This window comes from Carcharodon carcharias (genome assembly GCF_017639515.1).
Source record: "Carcharodon carcharias isolate sCarCar2 chromosome 27 unlocalized genomic scaffold, sCarCar2.pri SUPER_27_unloc_1, whole genome shotgun sequence".
NCBI classification, from domain to species: Eukaryota; Metazoa; Chordata; class Chondrichthyes; order Lamniformes; family Lamnidae; genus Carcharodon; species Carcharodon carcharias.
Window position 1 is genome coordinate 8,646,143 of NW_024470624.1, and position 16,600 is coordinate 8,662,742.

General features: G+C 54.4%; 1 protein-coding gene across 1 annotated transcript in view; it reads right to left on the reverse strand.

Moving 5' to 3' along the window:
• parp2 (poly (ADP-ribose) polymerase 2) overlaps nt 1-16,600 on the reverse strand; it is a 62,918-nt gene that overhangs the window by 25,976 nt on the left and 20,342 nt on the right. The window contains exons 11-15 of the mRNA XM_041180953.1: nt 13,233-13,386; nt 9,768-9,906; nt 6,796-6,859; nt 6,389-6,523; nt 4,972-5,099 (exon numbers count right to left, since the gene is read on the reverse strand). Coding sequence (XP_041036887.1) covers nt 4,972-5,099; nt 6,389-6,523; nt 6,796-6,859; nt 9,768-9,906; nt 13,233-13,386 — 620 coding nt within the window. The remainder of the gene's footprint in view (nt 1-4,971; nt 5,100-6,388; nt 6,524-6,795; nt 6,860-9,767; nt 9,907-13,232; nt 13,387-16,600) is intronic.

A 16,600-nucleotide genomic window follows, 5' to 3' on the forward strand; every position in this document is an offset into this window, starting at 1 on the left:
TCTCCCTGAGAGAGGGAGGGGACTGAGAGACACCAGTCAGTGTACAGATATCTCCCTGAGAGAGAAGGGGCTGAGCGACACCAGTCAGTGTACAGATATCTCCCTGAGAGAGAGAGGGGACTGAGAGACACCAGTCAGTGTACAGATATCTCCCTGAGGGAGAGGGGACTGAGAGACACCAGTCAGTGTACAGATATCTCCGAGAGGGAGGGGACTGAGAGACACCAGTCAGTGTACAGATATCTCCCTGAGGGAGAGAGAGGGGACTGAGAGACACCAGTCAGTGTACAGATATCTCCCTGAGAGAGGGAGGGGACTGAGAGACACCAGTCAGTGTACAGATATCTCCCAGAGAGAGAAGGGGATGAAAGACACCAGTCAGTGTACAGATATCTCCCTGAGAGAGGGAGGACTGAGACACCAGTCAGTGTACAGATATCTCCCTGAGAGAGAGAGGGGACTGAGAGACACCAGTCAGTGTACAGATATCTCCCTGAGAAAGGGAGGGGACTGAGAGACACCAGTCAGTGTACAGATATCTCCCTGAGAGAGAAGGGGCTGAGAGACACCAGTCAGTGTACAGATATCTCCCTGAGAGAGAGAGGGGACTGAGAGACACCAGTCAGTGTACAGATATCTCCCTGAGAGAGGGGGTGACTGAGAGACACCAGTCTATGTACAGATATCATCCTGAGAGAGGGAGGACTGAGAGACACCAGTCAGTGTACAGATAGCTCCCTGAGGGAGAGGGGGGGGACTGAGAGACACCAGTCAGTGTACAGATATCGCCCTGAGGGAGAGGGAACTGAGAGACACCAGTCAGTGTACAGATATCTCCCTGAGGGAGAGAGGACTGAGAGACACCAGTCAGTATACAGATATCTCCGAGAGAGGGGGGACTGAGAGACACCAGTCAGTGTACAGATATCTCCCTGAGGGAGAGAGAGGGGACTGAGAGACACCAGTCAGTGTACAGATATCTCTGAGAGAGAGGGTACTGAGAGACACCAGTCAGTGTACAGATATCTCCCTGAGGGACAGGGGACTGAGAGACACCAGTCAGTGTACAGATATCTCCCTGAGAGAGAGGGGACTGAGAGACACCAGTCAGTGTACAGATATCTCCCTGAGAGAGAGGGAACTGAGAGACACCAGTCAGTGTACAGATATCGCCCTGAGGGAGAGGGAACTGAGAGACACCAGTCAGTGTACAGATATCTCCCTGAGAGCGAGGGGACTGAGAGACACCAGTCAGTGTACAGATATCTCCCTGAGGGAGAGAGAGGGGACTGAGAGACACCAGTCAGTATACATATATCTCCGAGAGAGATGGGACTGAGAGACACCAGACAGTGTACAGATATCTCCCTGAGGGAGAGAGAGGGGACTGAGAGACACCAGTCAGTGTACAGATATCTCCCTGAGGGAGAGAGAGGGGACTGAGAGACACCAGTCAGTGTACAGATATCTCCCTAAGGGAGAGAGAGGGGACTGAGAGACACCAGTCAGTGTACAGATATCGCCCTGAGGGAGAGGGAACTGAGAGACACCAGTCAGTGTACAGATATCTCCTTGAGAGCGAGGGGACTGAGAGACACCAGTCAGTGTACAGATATCTCCCTGAGGGAGAGAGAGGGGACTGAGAGACACCAGTCAGTATACATATATCTCCGAGAGAGATGGGACTGAGAGACACCAGACAGTGTACAGATATCTCCCTGAGGGAGAGAGAGGGGACTGAGAGACACCAGTCAGTGTACAGATATCTCCCTGAGGGAGAGAGAGGAGACTGAGAGACACCAGTCAGTGTACAGATATCTCCCTGAGGGAGAGAGAGGGGACTGAGAGACACCAGTCAGTGTACAGATATCTCTGAGAGAGAGGGGACTGAGAGACAACAGTCAGTGTACAGATAGCTCCCTGAGGGAGGGAAGGGACTGAGAGACACCAGTCAGTGTACAGATATCTCCGAGAGAGAGGGTATTGAGAGACACCAGTCAGTGTACAGATATCTCCCTGAGAGAGAGGGGACTGAGAGACACCAGTCAGTGTACAGATATCTCCCTGAGAGAGAGGGGACTGAGAGACACCAGTCAGTGTACAGATATCTCCCTGAGAGACAGGGGACTGAGAGGCACCAGTCAGTGTACAGATATCTCCCTGAGAGAGAGGGGACTGAGAGACACCAGTCAGTGTACAGATATCTCCCTGAGAGAGAGGGGACTGAGAGACACCAGTCTATGTACAGATATCTCCCTGAGAGAGGGGGGACTGAGAGACACCAGTCACTGTACAGATATCTCCCTGAGGGAGAGAGAGGGGACTGAGAGACACCAGTCAGTGTACAGATATCTCCCTGAGAGAGGGAGGGGACTGAGAGACACCAGTCAGTGTACAGATATCTCCCTGAGAGAGAAGGGGCTGAGCGACACCAGTCAGTGTACAGATATCTCCCTGAGAGAGAGAGGGGACTGAGAGACACCAGTCAGTGTACAGATATCTCCCTGAGGGAGAGGGGACTGAGAGACACCAGTCAGTGTACAGATATCTCCGAGAGGGGAGGGGACTGAGAGACACCAGTCAGTGTACAGATATCTCCCTGAGGGAGAGAGAGGGGACTGAGAGACACCAGTCAGTGTACAGATATCTCCCTGAGAGAGGGAGGGGACTGAGAGACACCAGTCAGTGTACAGATATCTCCCTGAGAGAGAAGGGGATGAAAGACACCAGTCAGTGTACAGATATCTCCCTGAGAGAGGGAGGACTGAGAGACACCAGTCAATGTACAGATATCTCCCTGAGAGAGAGAGGGGACTGAGAGACACCAGTCAGTGTACAGATATCTCCCTGAGAAAGGGAGGGGACTGAGAGACACCAGTCAGTGTACAGATATCTCCCTGAGAGAGAAGGGGCTGAGAGACACCAGTCAGTGTACAGGTATCTCCCTGAGAGAGAGAGGGGACTGAGAGACACCAGTCAGTGTACAGATATCTCCCTGAGAGAGGGGGTGACTGAGAGACACCAGTCTATGTACAGATATCATCCTGAGAGAGGGAGGACTGAGAGACACCAGTCAGTGTACAGATAGCTCCCTGAGGGAGAGGGGGGGACTGAGAGACACCAGTCAGTGTACAGATATCGCCCTGAGGGAGAGGGAACTGAGAGACACCAGTCAGTGTACAGATATCTCCCTGAGAGAGAGGGGACTGAGAGACACTGTCAGTGTATAGATATCTCCCTGAGGGAGAGAGAAGGGACTGAGAGACACCAGTCAGTGTACAGATATCTCCCTGAGAGAGAGAGGGGACTGAGAGACACCAGTCAGTGTACAGATATCTCCCTGAGGGAGAGAGAGGGGACTGAGAGACACCAGTCAGTATACAGATATCTCCGAGAGAGAGGAGACTGAGAGACACCAGTCAGTGTACAGATATCTCCCTGAGGGAGAGAGAGGGGACTGAGAGACACCAGTCAGTGTACAGATATCTCCCTGAGGGAGAGAGAGGGGACTGAGAGACACCAGTCAGTGTACAGATATCTCCCTGAGAGAGAGGGGACTGAGAGACACCAGTCAGTGTACAGATATCTCCCTGAGAGAGAGGGAACTGAGAGACACCAGTCAGTGTACAGATATCTCCCTGAGGGAGAGAGAGGGGACTGAGAGACACCAGTCAGTATACAGATATCTCCGAGAGAGAGGGGACTGAGAGACACCAGTCAGTGTACAGATATCTACCTGAGGGAGAGAGATGGGACTGAGAGACACCAGTCAGTGTACAGATATCTCCCTGAGGGAGAGAGATGGGACTGAGAGGCACCAGTCAGTGTACAGATATCTCTGAGAGAGAGGGAACTGAGAGACATCAGTCAGTGTACAGATATCTCCCTGAGGGAGAGAGAGGGGACTGAGAGACACCTGTCAGTGTACAGATATCTCTGAGAGAGAGGGGACTGAGAGACACCAGTCAGTGTACAGATATCTCCCTGAGGGAGAGAGAGGGGACTGAGAGACACCAGTCAGTGTACAGATATCTCTGAGAGAGAGGGGACTGAGAGACACCCGTCAGTGTACAGATATCTCCGAGAGAGAGGGGACTGAGAGACACCAGTCAGTGTACAGATATCTCCCTGAGAGAGAGGGGACTGAGAGGCACCAGTCAGTGTACAGATATCTCCGAGAGAGAGGGGACTGGGAGACACCAGTCAGTGTACAGATATCTCCCTGAGAGAGAGGGGACTGAGAGGCACCAGTCAGTGTACAGATATCTCCCTGAGAGAGAGGGGACTGAGAGACACCAGTGTACAGATATCTCCCTGAGAGAGAGGGGACTGAGAGACACCAGTCAGTGTACAGATATCACCCTGAGAGAGGGGACTAAGAGACACCAGTCAGTGTACAGATATCACCCTGAGAGAGAGGGGACTGAGAGACACCAGTCAGTGTACAGATATCTCCCTGAGAGAGAGGGGACTGAGAGACACCAGTCAGTGTACAGATATCTCCCTGAGAGAGAGGGGACTGAGAGACACCAGTGTACAGATATCTCCCTGAGAGAGAGGGGACTGAGAGACACCAGTCAGTGTACAGATATCACCCTGAGAGAGAGGGGACTAAGAGACACCAGTCAGTGTACAGATATCACCCTGAGAGAGAGGGGACTGAGAGACACCAGTCAGTGTACAGATATCTCCCTGAGAGAGAGGGGACTGAGAGACACCAGTCAGTGTACAGATATCTCCCTGAGAGAGAGGGGACTGAGAGACACCAGTCAGTGTATAGATATCTCCCTGAGAGAGAGGGAGACTGAGAGACACCAGTCAGTGTACAGATATCTCCCTGAGAAAGAGAGGGGACTGAGAGACACCAGTCAGTGTACAGATATCTCCCTGAGAGAGAGGGGACTGAGAGGCACCAGTTGGGGTATGTGGGTTCCCACTGTCCCCCTTGAGCAATGCAGGCACGCTACCCACCTGTTACCCAGGTCAGTGCGGAACAAGTCGCCCTCTCCATCCTTCTCCATGTCGAAGACCTCCAGTAGCTTCATGGTGTAGTCATTGTGAGTGGCGGCGTGGGTGGTCTTCAGATACTTCTCGATTAGCTGGGAACGATCACCGAGTGAGGAGAGGTCAACAAACAGTGAGTTTATCGGCAGTTGCTACTATCCGTCTCACCCTTCCCTTCATGCGGTGGTCATGGGGGCTCAGTCCCGCTGGGTCCGACTCCTCGCTCGAGAATCCACCCCCCTGCCGAGTTCCGGCAGGCTCTTAATTAATCGCGACTCAGAACACAGCCCGCCCAGCCCCACGCTCCAGTCCCAGCAGGTCAGAGGGAAGGCAAGCAGGAATCTAGCTGATCTTGTATCCCCAGCTCCCTGCCAGCAGCTCTCCAACTATTACAGTTCCAATTGATCCACATTACTGGTGTGATAAGGGAATAGCATGGTGCATTACACTCTGTATCTAACCCCGTGTTGTACCTGTCCTGGGAGTGTTTGATGGGGACAGTGTTGAGGGAGCTTTACTCTGTATCTAACCCCGTGCTGTACCTGTCCTGGGAGCGTTTGATGGGGCAGTGCAGAGGGAGCTTTACTCTGTATCTAACCCTATGCTGTACCTGTCCTGGGAGTGTTTGATGGGGACAGTGTTGAGGGAGCTTTACTCTGTACCTAACCCTGTGCTGTAGCTGTTCTGAGAGTGTTTGATGGGGACAGTGTAGAGGGAGCTTTACTCTGTATCTAACCCTGTGCTGTTCCTGTCCTGGGAGTGTTTGATGGGGACAGTGTAGAGGGAGATTTACTCTGTATCTAACCCTGTGCTGTACCTGTCCTGGGAGTGTTTGATGGGGACAGTGTAGAGGGAGATTTACTCTGTATCTAACCCCGTGCTGTACCTGTCCTGGGAGTGTTTGATGGGGACAGTGTAGAGGGAGCTTTACTTTGTATCTAACCCTGTGCTGTACCTGTCCTGGGAGTGTTTGATGGGGACAGTGTAGAGGGAGCTTTACTCTGTATCTAACCCCGTGCTGTACCTGTCCTGGGAGTGTTTGATGGGTACAGTGTAGAGGGAGCTTTACTCTGTATCTAACCCCGTGCTGTACCTGTCCTGGGAGTGTTTGATGGGGACAGTGTAGAGGGAGCTTTACTCTGTATCTAACCCCGTGCTGTACCTGCCCTGGGAGTGTTTGATGGGGACAGTGTAGAGGGAGCTTTACTCTGTATCTAACCCCGTGCTGTACCTGTCCTGGGAGTGTTTGATGTTTGTGAGCGTTCTACATCTGACCAGAACACCCACCACCCCTCCAGCGCCTCCTCCATCGCCAACACTGCCCTGCACTGTTTTCACCCTGTCTGGAACGAGTCTGGACATTGGGCGGGTGCTACGTACGTACCTTAAATTCCGGTGTGGTGTGCTCCAGCGGCTGGAGGCTGCAGTGGAGGGAGCGATATTGTTGGTCCAGCGGATTCTCCGCGCTCTCCAGTTCCGAATTCACCACTTGGATGGCAACCTCGATGTCGCTCAGGGCCTGAAACAGGTACGGTCGTCATTCCGGAACAACTCTCGGGGAAGGAGGAGGGGGCAAGGGAAGGTCTGAGGGGGAGCCACAGGGGGAGTGGGACGTGCCACTTGGAAGGGGATGTGAGGGAGGGGCCACACGGCAGGCGAGGGTGGGGGGGCGGGGGGGGGGGGGGGGGGGGGGCGGTGACGGGGAGAGGGGCGCTGGGGCACATGTCACGAGCACTGCCCTGTTGGTTACGGGCGACATATCAGCCAACAACCGAAATGGCTGCAATTTACCTCCAGCAGTCCAATTTTCTCCTGCAGTTCCTTCTTGGTTCTGATCAAAGGAGGGGTCCTCAGCCTTTTGGGGAGCAGAAAGAGCACGTTAGTTGGTGGTGAGGCGGTGGCGTACGGGCAACGTCTGTCACGCGACTATGATCATTTTCGCAATACTTTTTCCGGTTTATCGTGAAGTTGGTTTACGGGGGTAAGTAGAGTCGGGGTCTGTCGGCGTGCGATTTAACGTCGAGCCAACTGCAAGCTTCAACTCTTCAAAAGAAGCCAGGTGCTTGACGTGCTAATGAGTGGACACGGTTTAGCGTGTACGGTGTGAAGGAAATTTGCATTTTTAGATAAATGAAGGGACACCTGGATTTCAAAGGGATAGCAGTCTGTTTGCAAACTAGCCAGAAAAGCAAGGCTAAGGAACGTGTTTCTTCACCACCCCCCCCCCCCCCACCCCCCCGCCCCCAAGATTACTGGCAATATGGGCAGCACGCAAGGTGATGAGGAAGATGCAGTTTCAAAGACATATGGGACACTAGAATTACAGATTAAAAAGAGCGAAACATATGTAAAGGAGAATGAAAGGCTATGTGTCACAAGGCCACGTAAGGTCTAACAGGAGTGTGTGAAAAGCCTTGCTGAAGCCTCCAGCATTTGTGCATAAGTCTGCTGTCCTGCGAGACTGGACCTGGGGGGGAAAGCCATTTGGAATTCCACTGCCCAGGGTATTGTGTTAACTTGTTGAGCTTGTTTTCAATCGAAAATCAATTTTGGACAGTTGCCTTAAAGGGAGTGTAACTAGGGGTTAGGTTAATTAGGAAGTTCAGGAGTTATGATGGTAGTAAGTAATTGTAGTCATTTTCTGGGCATCTTTTACTTTGTTAATAAATATTTAAATTTCATTTTGTAAAGTCCCTGAAGGTCTTGGTGGGCTTATTACTTCTGAATTCAGTGCACGCATCTCGTCATAAATACAAATTGCAAAACCGTTGGGATAGCGCGACCAAGTTTCCCTCGTGGGTTGGATCCGCCTGGCCACACGTCATCTGCTACGTCATAACACGTCGCTGGTCGAGTAATCCGGAGGCCCGGGCTAATGCTCTGGAGGGGGCAGGCATGAGGAGGTGGGAACGGGGGTTCAACCCCCACCATGACAGCTGGTGGAACTTAAATTCAATTAATAAAACCTGGAAGGCGGTGTTTGCTAATGGCGTGCACGCGCAGCTCAAATGTGTTTTCACTCGACATCTTCGCGAGCGACACAAGTTGGTACCGGCCAGGACCAAAGATGGCGCTGCTCAAACCATCACAGCTCTTGTTTATTGGCGGCGGGCTCCTTCTACCCACCCTGAGGGCATCCTGAACGGCCCTGTAAAGCTGGCGCAACGGTCCCGGGTCCACCAGACGGAGATAAACGTCTCAACTCAACCAGACAAGTACGTATCGAACCAATTATCTAAAATCGCAGCCTCACATTTTGAACCCCCCCAGTGGGGCAGGAGTGAGTTAAAAGGATCATTCGGTGAAAGGTCCCAGACAGCGACCTGTTCCATCAAACGCGTCACTTTTCCTGCGTATGAGCGTTCTCCGGTTTTAAAATGCGCGGGGAGGCAGTGGTGTAGCGGTCATGTCACCGGACTGGTAATCCAGCGACCCTGGGCTAATGCTAATGGAGGCGGGGGGAGAGACGGGTTCAAATCCCACCCACGGCAGCCGGTGGAATTTAAATTCGATTCACAAAATCTGGAATTATGAAGCCAGTTTCAGTCATGGTGACCACGGCAATGATCATCAATTGTTGTAAAAATCCCATCTGGTTCACTCATGTCCGCTTTAGGAAAGGGAAATCCGCCGTCCTTACCCGGTCTGGCCTACACGTGACTCCAGACGCCACCCAGTGATGTGGTGGACTCTGAAATGCCCCCTGAACATGGGCATTTAGGGATGGACAACAAATGTTGGCCCAGCCGGCGACACCCACTAATAAAACAAAAAACCTCTGTCCGATACCCAAGGGGAACACCACCAGCTTCCCCCAGCCTCACCTCGTAGCGAAAACCTCTTATTCCCGTCAACCGTTCAGGTAAATCTCCTCTCAAAGACCCCTCACCAGCCTTCCTATAGCATGGATTCAACGGGCTTCTCCTCTACGCAGCGAGTCGGCACGCTCTGGGGTGCACTGCCCGAACGGGGGGGTGTGGAAGCAGGTTCAATAGCGGCTTTCCCAGAAAAGGGGAACCGGGATATAAACGCTCGAAGGGGAATAAAGGTGCAGGGCCACGGGGGAGAAGAGCAAGGCGGCGAATGGGATTGACTGGACAGCTGGGATGGGCCGAGCGGCTGCCTTCCGTGCTGTATCAGTCGAGGAGGTTGACCTGTTAAAGGCAAACAATGGTGGTGGGGGCAGAGTCAATGACTTAGTGATAATGCCAATGGAGATCCAGGCTAATGTCCTGGGGACACAGGTTCAAATCCCACCAGCGGCAATTCATAAAATTTGGAATTATGAAGCCAGTTTCAGTCATGGTGACCGTCATCGATGGTCGTAAAAACCCCATCTGGTTCACTAACGTCCCCCTTTAGGGAAGGGAAATCGGCCGTCTTTAACCCGGTCTGGACGACACGTGACTCCAGACGCTACCGCACAGTGATGTGGTTGACTCTGAACTCGCCCCTCACACCCACCCCCCCCACCTCACTACTAAAACGGCCGAGCAAATCACTCCCTTCAAGGGTCAATCAGGGACGGGGGCAACAAATGCCAGCGGACTCGCCGACGACGTCCTCGCGCTCCACGAAAAGGACGAGGATGCTCGCAAGTCGGCTGAGGCGTGACCGAAAAGCTTCGGACGTCCCCTCCCAACCACCCCCCCCCCCCCCCCCTCACCACCACCACCACCTCCCCAAGGCGTGGAGGGGCACACGGCGGCCCCTGACACTTCCAAACGCCTCTGGGGCACCTGCAACCGGCGCCAAGCCCTTACCCGAAGTCGTGCGGTATCCTGGTGTAGAACTCGTTGCAGGCCTCCACCAGGGCCTTCCCAGTCATGCTTCGGTTAATGCAGCCCTCGATCTTCTGGAGGGAGAGGTAGCCGGCCTTAATCTGAGCACTGGTCAGCTTACCTAGGCGGCGAAACGCCAGAAGGAAGGACAGAGACTGAATTAGTTTCGGTAACTTGGGCTCTGCACACCCTGGGGTTTGGAAGAATGGCTGATGATCTCTTTGAAACGTACAAGATTCTGAAAGGGCTCAGGCCAATGGGTCAGTCTGCGGTAGAAAGAGAGAGAGAGAGATCAAGATGAGGTCCAAAGTGAACTGGCCTTACCGTTGCTGAACCCACGGCCCCTCCCCCCCACTATCAACATCCTGGGGGTTACCATTGACCAGAAACTGAACCTGACCAGCCATGTAAACACTGCGGCTACAAAGAGCAGGTCAGAGGCTGGGAATCCTGTGGAGAGTCACTCACCTCCTGACTCCCCCCCCCAAAGCCTGTCCACCGTCTACAAGGCACGAGTCAGGAGTGTGATGGGACACTCCCCCCACTTGCCTGGATGAGGGCGGCTCCCACAACACTCGAGAAGCTCGACACCGTCCGGGACAAAGCAGCCCCCGCTCGATCGGCACCCCATCCACCAACATTCGCTCCCCCCACCACCGACGCACAGTAGCAGCAGTGTGTGTACCATCTACAAGATGCACCGCAGCAACTCACCCAGGCTCCTTCGACAGCACCTTCCAAACTCACGACTGCTACCGTCTAGAAGGACGAGGGCAGCAGACGCACGGGGAACACCCCCACCTGGAAGCTCCCCTCCGAGCCGCACTCGCCGTCCCGACTTGGGAATATATCGGCCGTTCCTTCACTGTCGCCGGGTCAAAATCCTGGGAACTCCCTCCCTGACAGCACAGTGGGTGTACCTACACCACAGGGACTGCAGCGGCTCAAGAAGGCGGCTCATCCACCGCCACCTTTTTAAGGGGCAACTAGGGATGGACAATAAAAATGCTGGGCCCGGGCCAGGGACGCCCACATTCCGTGAAGGAATGAAGAAAAAGATTGTTTCCGCTGGTTGGGGAATCTAAAACATGAGGGCACGGTCTCGGGGTGATGAAGGTGGCCATTTTGGGAGTGAGATGAGGAGGAATTTCTTCATTCGGGAGGGTTGCGAATCGTTGGGAGTTCTCCAGCCCAGAGGGTCGTGGATGCTCCACTGTCGAAGGTGTTTAAGGCCGGGATGGACAGATTGTGGGTCCGCCAGGGAAATGAGGGGCACGGGGAGCGGGCAGGGGGCAGGGGAGACAAAGCCCAAAGGTTAGCCGCGAGCACACGGAACGGCAGAGCAGGCTCGGCGGGCTCGCTCCCTGCTCCGGTTTCTCGCTCCCCGTCGCCCTTCCCTGCCAAAGCCAGGTCCCCCGCGTCACCGCCGGCGATTAACGGTGCCACCGTCAGCCGCGGGCTCAGTCAGTCCGGTTCTCGCCTCCGCGTTGCGAGGGCTGCGGGTTCTAGTCCGCGCCCCCCCGCGGAGCTGACCGCAAGATCCGACGAGGTAGCGCTCGGGGAACGGGCGCCCCCGGAGTTGCCGTCTCTCGGAACTAGGAGTGACACAGCAATCGAGGCACAGATGACAAAAGTAGGGAGGTCATGTTGGAGTTGTATAAAACCTTGGTGAGGCCACAGCTGGAGCACTGTGTGCAGTTCTGGTCACCACATTATAGGAAGGATGTAATTGCACTGGAGGGGGTGCAGAGGAGATTCACCAGGATGTTGCCTGGGATGAAACATTTAAGTTATGGAGAGAGGTCGGATAGACTCGGGTTGTTTTCGTTGGAGCAGAGAAGACTGAGGGGCGACCTAATCGAGGTGTACAAGATTATGAGGGGCATGGACAGGGTGGACAGGGAGCAGCTGTTCCCCTTAGTTGAAGGGTCAGTCACGAGGCGGGGACACAAGTTCAAGATGAGGGGCAGGAGGTTTAGGGGGGGGTGATGTGAGGAAAAACTTTTTTACCCAGAGGGTGGTGAGGGTCTGGAATGCGCTGCCTGGGAGGGTGGTGGAGGCGGGTTGCCTCACATCCTTAAAAGAGTACCTGGATGAGCACTCGGCACGTCCTAACATTCAAGGCTATGGGGCCGAGCGCTGGTAAATGGGATTAGGTAGGTAGGTAGGTCAGGTGTTTCTCACGTGTTGGTGCAGACTCGATGGGCCGAAGGGCCTCTTCTGCGCTGTGTGATTCTGTGAGGCCGAGGTCCTGTCTGCCCCCTCAGGGTGGGCGTAAAAGGACCCTCGACCACGACGGTGAACAGGGGAGTTGCCACCCCCACTGCTCCTCCTGGTGTGCCTGGGCCAACGTTTAAACCTCATACAAGATGACTTAAAAAAAAAATGAAAAAGGACAGCAGACGACCTGGCCATGACGATCATGCCACTTGTGGGAGCTTGCTTTGCAAAACATTAGCTGCTACGTTAACGGAGTCGACAGAAACGCTTCCCTCCGCTGTGAAGCGCTTTCCACGGCCCTGAGGTTTGCAACAGAAGTTGATATACAACTGAAATAGGAACGGAGAAAGCAGGAAATGCAACGCAGGACGGGAAGCGCCTGCAGAGTGAAACAGAGTCAGTGCGTCAGGAACGAACGGGAAGGGGTTGGGGGTCCATTGGGATTGTGTACAGTGGGAGTGAATGGGAAGGGGTTTGAGTCCATTGGGATTGTGTACAGTGGGAGTGAATGGGAAGGGGTTTGGGTCCATTGGGATTGTGTAAAGTGGGAGTGAATGGGAAGGGGTTTGGGTCCATTGGGATTGTGTACAGTGGGAGTGAACGGGAAGGGGTTTGGGGCCATTGGGATTGTGTACAGTGGGAGTGAACGGGAAGGGTTTGAGTCCATTGGGATTGTGTACAGTGGGAGTGAACGGGAAGGGTTTGAGTCCATTGGGATTGTGTACAGTGGGAGTGAATGGAAAGGGGGTTTGGGTCCATTGGGATTGTGTACAGTGGGAGTGAATGGGAAGGGGTTTGGGTCCATTGGGATTGTGTACATTGGGAGTGAATGGGAAGGGGTTTGGGTCCATTGGGATTGTGTACATTGGGAGTGAATGGGAAGGGGTTTGGGGCCAATCGGATTGTGTACAGTGGAGTGAACGGGAAGGGGTTTGGGTCCATTGGGATTGTGTACAGTGGGAGTGAATGGGAAGGGGTTTGGGTCCATTGGGATTGTGTACAGTGGGAGTGAACGGGAAGGGGTTTGGGTCCATTGGGATTGTGTACAGTGGGAGTGAATGGGAAGGGGTTTGGGTCCATTGGGACTGTGTACAGTGGGAGTGAACGGGAAGGGGTTTGGGTCCATTGGGATTGTGTACAGTGGGAGTGAACGGGAAGGGGTTTGGGTCCATTGGGATTGTGTACAGTGGGAGTGAACGGGAAGGGAAGGAAAGTCCTTGTCCTTACCTAGTGGAGCCTTCTTGGTGTCGTACTTCATCTGAACCACCATCTCCTCCATCGCCTGAATGTTGCAGATCAGCTCAATCAGCTCCTGAACCCGCTGGTCTAGCTTCGAATCCACGGCAGGGGCCTTGGTCCCTTTCCCAGCCTTCCCCTTCTCCTGAAACAGACATGTCGATCAGGTCAGGACAGGTCAGTCAGTGCGGACGACTTCCATTGCCCCAGCACCTCAGACTTACAACGTGGACTGGCACATCACTGGCATTGCTTTACCCCACAACCATTCGCGTGCATAGAGTCAGAGAATGGTTACTGCAGTGGGGAGGGAAGGCCATTCTGCCCCTCATGCTCATGCTGGCTCTCTGCAAGTGGCACTCACATTGTGCCACTTCCACCACTCTCCTCCTTCCCCAGCCACGTTTCCCGCCCCCACAGCACGTTCTTCCTTTTCAGACAATTATCCGATTCTCTTTTGGACGCCTCGATTGAACCTGCCTCCATCGCACTCTCAGGCAGCACGTCCCACATCCTGACCACTCGCTGCCTGAAGAAGTTTCTCCTTCATGTCACCGTTGCTTCTTTTGCCGATCGCCTTAAATCTGTGCCCTCTCACTCTCGGACCTTCCGCCAACTGGGAATAGTTTCTCCCAATTGACCCCGTTCTGACTGCACATGGAGGGATAGAAAATAGCAGGATGAGACTATTTGGCCCCTTGTGCCTGCTACACTTTCAATTTGATCATGGGAACGAGTTTGGGTCCATTGGGATTGTGTACAGTGGGAGTGAATGGGAAGGGGTTTGGGTCCATTGGGATTGTGTACAGTGGGAGTGAATGGGAAGGGGTTTGGGTCCATTGGGATTGTGTACAGTGGGAGTGAACGGGAAGGGGTTTGGGTCCATTGGGATTGTGTACAGTGGGAGTGAACGGGAAGGGGTTTGGGTCCATTGGGATTGTGTACAGTGGGAGTGAACGGGAAGGGGTTTGGGTCCATTGGGATTGTGTACAGTGGGAGTGAATGGGAAGGGGTTTGGGTCCATTGTGATTGTGTACAGTGGGAGTGAATGGGAAGGGGTTTGGTTCCATTGGGATTGTATACTGCGGGAGTGAATGGGAGGGGGTTTGAGTCCATCACTACAATGAATCCACTGCTTCTCTGGCCAAACAAAACCAATTGCCCAAGCGCCTCCATGCATGTCACACGTTCAGATCACATCAGGAAGTCTGAGTTGCTGAGAGAACATGCACTTTTTTTACGCTCAATATGCAGCCCGGAGATGTGGGGAGAGTGATGGCAAAAGCTCCAACTGTCCTATCCATCACACGGCCGATCAGGAATCCCTCCCGCTGTCACCGCCCGCCGCTGTCGATAATCAACCTACCCGGCTGCGCTACCACCGCACCGCACTTTCCCTTGGCCGTCAAGTCCCGGGGGGGCAGGGGGGGGGGCAGTGACTCGAACCCGGAGCTCCTGGCTCAAGGGGCGGGGATGCTACCCCCCACACAGCTAGACCTCCAAGGTGGGGGGTGGGGGGGGGGGGGGGGGGGGCGGTGGCGGTAGGAGGGTATTTACCCTGCAGCAAAAAACTCCACAGGGCTTCACAACAGCCATCGCCCACAGACAAAACTGGGGTAAACACGCGGGTCGATCGAACGGCCCGTCGGAGGTGTGGTCTAAGTCCCATCCTCCACCTCCCACCCCACACCCATCCCACAACCACCCCCCCACCCCAACCCCCAAACCCCACCGCCAACCCTCCCCACCCCAACCCCGGCCAACACCCACTCCCAACCCCCACCCCAACACCCGCCCACCCCAACCCCCACTCCCAACCCCACCCCAACACCCCCCCACCCCACACCAACCCCCACCCAACCCCCAAACACCGCCACCAACTCCCACCCCACCCCCACACCCCCCCACCCTACATCCCCATCCCACCCCAACCCCCACCCACCCCCCAACCCCCCAAATCCCCACACCCCCGCAACCCCCACACCCAAACCCCACCTCCCACCCCCACGCCCCCCAACCCCCACACACCCCCAACCCCCACCCACAGCTTATTGTTTTTTACTTATTATTTCAGGAACTGTGGGCGTCGCTGGCGAGGCCCCAGCATTTGTTGCCCATCCCCAATTGTCCCCCCCCTCCCCAAAACCGAATGGCTCACTCAGCCATTTCAGAGGGGGTCAGTTAAGAGTCAACCACGTCGCTGTGTGGGGGGAGGGGGGGGGTTCTGGAGTCACGTGTAGGCCAGACCAGGGTAAGGACGGCAGATTTCCCCCTTCCCCAAAGAGGGAACGTGAGAGTGAACCAGATGGGGTTTTTTTAACGACCATCAATGACGGTTGTCATGGTCCCTGTGACTGAAACTGGCTTCATGATTCCAGATTTTATAAATTAATTTAAACTCCGCCGGCCGCCGCGGGTGGGATTTGAACCCTTGCCCCCAGCACAGCATTAGCCCGAAGCCTCTGGATTACTAGATCCCCCCCCCCCCTCCACCTCCACCCACCGCCCCTGGTCTTGGTCGGCCCGTCCCTAATTGCCCCTTTGAATGGAGTGGGCCGGCGAAGGCATTTTCAGAGTGTCGGCAGCATTGCCGCGGCGGTGGCCAGGTCTGGACTTGCACGTCGGCCCCTGAAAGGGGGCATCAGTGAATGGAAGCGGGCTGGATATGCAAGGGCTTCAAGGGAGGGCAGCCAGTTCGAGGGTGTTTTGGGGGGCCACCTTCGTTAGGCACAGGAAAGATACCCCCCATCCCCCCCCCCATCACACACTGCCACCACCCGCACCCCCATCTCCACCATCCCTTCCCCCACCACCGGTTTACCTGGCAGCTTCATCTTCTGGCTCGGGTGCCCCCATCGCTGGTAATAACTAATTAAAATTAAAACTAATTGCCTCACCCAGCCCAAAGGCAGCAGGTCACTCAGGTCCCATGCACACACCCACCCCCCCCCTTCCCCTCCCCCACAGTGGTAAAGTTCCAGCATCAGCGGGCAAGGCTACGAGCAGAGTCCACCTGCCAGCCAATCGACACTCTCTTCTCATCTAGTATAAATCGTTATTAAAGAAAACAGGAAATGCTGGTAAAACTCAGCAGTTCTGGCAGCGTCCATGGAGAGACAGAGAGAGAGAGAGTTAACGTTTCGAATCCATGTGACTCTTCTTCAGAGCTAAAGAGGAGTGGAAATGAGATGGGTTTTACACTGTTCGAGGTGGGGCGTGGAGCAGGTGGGGCAAGATAAAAAGGTCAGGGATAGGTGAGGGGGAGCTAAGCAGAGATTGCCAAAAACGTCACATGGACACAGGGCAATGGTAGTGTTAAAGACTAAAGAAGATGCTGATAGTAGCATAAAGGTAAGACA